Source organism: Vicia villosa, unplaced genomic scaffold (genome assembly GCF_029867415.1).
Source record: "Vicia villosa cultivar HV-30 ecotype Madison, WI unplaced genomic scaffold, Vvil1.0 ctg.001398F_1_1, whole genome shotgun sequence".
Classification (NCBI taxonomy): Eukaryota; Viridiplantae; Streptophyta; class Magnoliopsida; order Fabales; family Fabaceae; genus Vicia; species Vicia villosa.
Genome location: NW_026705604.1, coordinates 291938 through 297629, shown reverse-complemented (window position 1 = coordinate 297629; position 5692 = coordinate 291938). Strand labels below are relative to the sequence as shown.

General features: G+C 28.8%; 1 protein-coding gene across 1 annotated transcript; it reads left to right on the top strand.

Moving 5' to 3' along the window:
- Nucleotides 1-3394: 3394 nt before the first annotated feature.
- LOC131634956 (F-box protein CPR1-like) lies at nt 3395-4442 on the top strand. The gene is made up of 2 exons (XM_058905583.1): nt 3395-3793; nt 4341-4442. The coding sequence occupies exons 1-2, from the start codon at nt 3395-3397 to the stop codon at nt 4440-4442; spliced, it is 501 nt and encodes a 166-aa protein (XP_058761566.1).
- The last annotated feature ends 1250 nt before the right edge of the window (nt 4443-5692 follow it).

Sequence of the window (5692 nt, the reverse complement as noted above, 5' to 3'; positions counted from 1 at the left end):
CCTGCAAAAACTAAAAAGAGAAAAAATTATAAAATAAAAATAAATCAAATATTAATAAATAATTGATTAATATAATAATATAATAAATGGGATGTATATTTTCATCTTTCATAATTGTAAAAAATGGTAGAAAGATTTAAATTGTTTGACAAAAATGATGTGTTTGTGTTTTATCTGTATAATATATTTATACTATTTAATTCATACAAAGCATTAGATGGAGTTGAATTAAAAGAGTCAATGGGTTACTATATTTATACTATTTATTTGATACAATGTGTTAGATGGAATAGAGTTAAAGGGGCCACTGGGTTGACAATATTTTGATCAGAATATATCTTGTAAAATTTCATATTACAATTAAATAATCAATGCCTCCTCATAATAAAATGATTTGTATTCTTTTATTTCTCTAAAGATTGAGTAGAAAAAAACCTTTATTTCTCTAAATATTGAGAGAAAAACATAAAAATAATAAAATTGAATATGAAAATTGAGGGAAAGTGAATAATCATAAATTCAATCAATTTTGATTAAAAAAAATGAATGGAAAGAAGTGATTTATATAGACTTTTGAGTTCAATTCTTTCCATTCATTTTACAGGGATAAAGGTTAATGATATAATTTTAATTTCCATCAATTGGCAATCGTAAATTCATATATAGACTTTTTGAGTTCGATTAAAAAAACCTTAATGATATAATTTTTAATGTTGCTGAGTTTGATTCGGAAGAATTGTTTTTTTAGGAACCTTTGGCAATCGTGGTGGTGGCTTGCCTTGGAAGCTAAAGATAGAATATCTTGTAATTTTTATGAGAGGTTTCAAAACCCACACTTGTGTGCCTAGATAGTTGGCTAAATTTGGTTTGCACTATTTCTCTTGTAAGTGTTAGAGTACCCCTAGTACTCTCTTAATCTATTACATGAGCTGTTTATAAAAAAAAAAATAGACTTTTGAGTAGAAAAATAAAACAAAGATGATAGAATTGAACATGAAAATTGAGGAAAAGTGTATAACTAGGAGTTCAATCAATTTTGATTGAAAAAAATTAAGAAGGAAAAGTGAATAATTAGGAGTTCAATCAATTGAAAAAAAAAAAAAAGAAGGAAAATGAAGTGATCTATTTAGATTGAAAAATGAAAATAGGGTATAAATAAGAGAGTTAATGGAAATTAATTTTAATCACTTTTTAATTAAAATGAAGTAATCGAGTTTACTTTTAATTAATTAATTAAATAATTAAGTTTTAGGATTATAATTTAGTATGATTAATTATTAATTAATCATAATAAAAGAGTTTTGTTTGAAAGAAGTTTTAGGATTATAATTTAGTATGTTAGGATGATATATTCGTCATTGATTATTTTAAAACAGTTAAAATTTGTTTGAAGAACATTTTATAATTGAGACAAAAGCGAAAGTACTATTATAATTTTAAAATAATTTAAACTTAAGTGTTAAGAAAAGAATGAAAATATATTTAGGGATAAGATACTCCAAGTAAGATTACCCTAATTAAATCAAAGTTGTGCTTCCTGCTGGAGTTCTCCATAAACTAACTAACACAGCCCAAATGTCCATAGCAGTTCTTCCTGAAGAACTTATCACAGAAGTTTTATCAATTCTTACTGTGAAATCTATTTTACGATTTAAATGCGTCTGCAAGCCATGGGAATTACTAATCTCCGATCCTTTCTTTGTCGAAAAGCATCTTCATCTATCACAAAAAAGAAACACACATCTCGCACTCATCTTGTGCAGGCCAATGACACATATTACAGATTATTATTATGATCGAGATTGTTCCGTTGTATCGTTTCCCCTCAACACATATCCGTCGATGACTATTACCAATCTCCCTCACCACAGATCAGGGCCGGTCCTTTGAATTTGGGTGTCTTGGGCAAATCAAAAGAGTGGTGCCCCTATAATTTTTTTAACAATAAATATATAAGGATAAAAGAAATAATTGGATAAAAATACATTTTTATTTTACATTATGCAAAAAGAATACAAGTATGGATCTTTAAATCATTGTTTATACTACATCAAAACATAAACCACTATAAAGAGACTTATTCTTCTTCTTCTTGATCTTGATCTGATCTTTTTTCCTATAAAAAAATTGACCAAATTTTTAAAATTAATTAAATATCATCCTCTAGCATTTTTTGTTGCAAAATCATTAATAATTTATTCATAATCAAGATTCTTCAAAAATTATTTTCAATTGAAATCAACGCAAGACTATTTAAATCTATCTTGTGGTGTAATATAACTCAAATAAGATTTTAATAATTTTTAATTTAGAAAAACTTCTTTCAGCAAATGTAACACTGATAGAAATAGTCAATATTATTCTATAAGATATGCATACAATAGAAAAACAATTAAAAATCTTTAAAGAACTTAATATCATATAGCTTGATTTTGATTCGGTTGTTAAAACTTCTAGAATAACTTTCAATTCTTCAACAAAAAATTCACCATCAAGATCAAGAAAATCGTCATGTTTTAAACAAGTTTCAAGATATTTATAACATACTTTCAAGTCTCTACCAGATAATGATCTAACTCTTTCAATACTAAACAAGAATCCAAAAATATTTTTATATGTGCTAAACTGCTAAAATCTTCTATCAAGTGAGTCAATTGTTTGATCTACAATATATAAGAAATAGTGATTTCGGAAAACCTCTTCAGCATACTCAAGATTCGATTGTGTGGGTTTAGATGGATTCTCATCAGTGTTGTTTTCTACGAATTTGACGTTTTTGAATAAATTCTCAATCTCCATTTCATTCTCAATCTTTTCAGCACTAACCTTAACATTTACAAATCCAGATTCTCTTTTAATATATATAGATGTTAAAAAATATTTTTTTGGTGCCCCTAAAATTATGGGGCCCTGGAGTCCCGCCCCGCGAGCCCGTGCTCAGGGCCACCCCTGCAACAGATTAAGGTACAAGCATTGCTTCCGAGTCATCTGTTCTATCAATGGATTGCTTTGTTTGTTTAATTCTCGCAAAATAAGTGATGGTTCATGGAATCGAAACACATACTTCCGTTTGTGGAACCCGGCCACCAAGACAATATCTCAGAAATTAGGTTCAATTACCCATTCCAACTGCCATCCATATTATCCGGGCCATGATCGATCTAATTATCTCAGGTTTGCATTTGGTTATGATAATGTTTGGAGAAATATTCAACATTTTCCAATAATTCCTTTATATTACGTGCTTGTTGTTCGCCATAGAAAGCAACGTGTTAACGAAGGTGTTTATTTGAATGGCTTTGTTAATTGGCTGGCAATTCTAAATTGTGAATATTTTCACAAAGAATACAATGATCTAGCTATTCCAGGAATGGATCCATTTGTTTATCCAAAAATGGATCAATTTGTTATCATCTCGCTGGATCTGAGTACGGAGACATACAGACAGTTGCTTCCTCCAAGTGGATTAGTTGAAGTTCCGCCTATTTTTCCAACTATTAGTGTGTTGAGGGACTGTCTTTGTGTTTCCTACCACATTAAGACCACCCATTTTGCTATATGGATGATGATGGAATTTGGAGTCCAACAATCTTGGACTCAATTCCTTAATATTAATTGTGTGGATCTTCAAAATCATCATGAATATCAGCGATTTGGTTATGAATATCTACTGCATCCATTATGCCTTTCTAAGAATGATGGCACAATAATACTAGCAAGCAGTCATGAAGAGCAAGCATTTCTCTATAATTTGAGAGATAATAGTGTAGAAAAAACTAGAATTACCAACCATGTATTGTGGATGTTTTCTCTTAATTATATCGAAACCTTGGTTTCGACTTGTTGAAAGTAAGTTTCCCTCCAACATTTTATTTATTGGAATTTATGTTGTTTTACATTAGTTTATCTTTGAAATCATTGTCCTCTTATAGAGAACAATAGAGCTTTAACTTTCATAATTTCAATTTTATTATATCTTTTGTTTAAACATACACCAGAGGTCAAAACATACATTTCCCTTGTCATTGTTGTTGCACTTGTTAATCACACTCACTACTTCCAATTAATCAAGAGACCATATATTGAGTTTGTGTGATGCAGTTAGGGGCTGGTTGCGGCTATAGATGTAGAGTTAGGGGCTAGTTGAATGTGTTTACAATCGCAGTTATAAATGTGGAATTTTGTCGGTCATAAAATTTGCACAGTTTAGGTTGACAAATCAAAGAATGATAATAGTTGATGATATATTCCAAGATGTTATGTACAAGTTTTCTCACTTGTTACAAAATAAGCTTGCTTTTACTGATATCAAATTGTCTCACTTGTACTGATTCATGCAGATTGAGTTGGAGTCTCTGGCCGCTGCGTTGATGTTCGGCAATCTGGTACAACTTTGTTTCAGGCAGGAGGTTAGGCGGAAACGGATTTCTAAAGAGTTTTAGTGCAGAATTTTATGCAAATTTCTCCTCTGATTTGTGATGCTGTGTTGTGTGAGGTAAGGTAATATGTTGGGATATGTGTCAGTGTGATATGTTGTAGCTTAACTTATTAGGCTATCTTGTCTTAGTAGTACTGTTTCATGTTAATCTTCAAATATGTGATTACTTGTCATTCATATACTTTTTCATGAAGAAAGAACTTTGCAAATAAATTAATCCATATATTTTCATATTTTTTACATGATTGTTTGAGTAAAAAGAAAAAGAAAATAAAATAACTTTAGAAAAAACTAGTAGAACTATTTTTCAAAATCACAATCGCTGTTGGTATGTGCCATCTTTCTTTATTTTTAAAAACACTAATAATGTAAATAATGTATATGTCATCTAAAAAAACACGAGTCGATAGAAATGTCTATTAAGAGGTAGATACATGACACGACATTGCTTTTTTTTAAGCAAGTTATATTGATGGGAACAAAAGTTCACTAAACAAGATTACAAAAGACGAGGCGAAAACCTCGAGGGAGAAATTACCCGCCAATTGAAACTAACTGTAAAACAAAAGGTTTTTGTCAAAACTCATAAAAGTTACAATTGGTATGAGGAATATTTCCAATAAAAGACCACCTTCAAATGAGAGCTTTTCAACTCCACACCACATCGCGGGAATTCCACACCGAGTTCTTAAATATAATACAATTTCTGAAAAATCATAAACTCCAAATAATTGCCAACCAAACACACCCCACCTAAAAAAGAAAAAAATAAAAAAGAAAAAAACTTAATTGCTTTGTATGTTTAAAAAGAATAACAATATATATTTACAACAAAATTTAAAAAATGAGAGAAAAAAACCTTAAAGTAGAAATAACATAAGAAAAAAAATGCAAACAATAGAAAATAATTAAAAACATATTAAATTGATTAAATTAAAAAATTAAAAATCTCTTGATTTCATATGCAGTTCCTTCATCCATGTCATTCTTATACATGATGTAGCAACAACCGCAAATTATAGAGTATTATAATAGTAATATAATAAAATGTGCAATTTAACAATTCTTCATCCATGAAATCTTTATATCTCTGCAAAAACTAAAAAGAGAAAAAATAATTAAATAAAAATAAAAAATAAAAACAAATAATAATAAATAATTGATTAGTATAATAATATAATAAATGAGATGTGTATTTTCATCCTTAATAATTGTAAAAAAATGGTAGAAAGATTTAAATAGTTTCACAAAAAT

What these genes read in the sequence shown, in the direction of transcription:
- LOC131634956 (XM_058905583.1), top strand. Translation starts at nt 3,395, where the DNA reads ATGGATCAATTTGTTATCATCTCGCTGGATCTGAGTACGGAGACATAC. An exon ending in AAACTAGAATTACCAACCAT is followed by an intron (nt 3,794 to 4,340) that starts GTATTGTGGATG and finishes TGATTCATGCAG; the next exon opens with ATTGAGTTGGAGTCTCTGGC.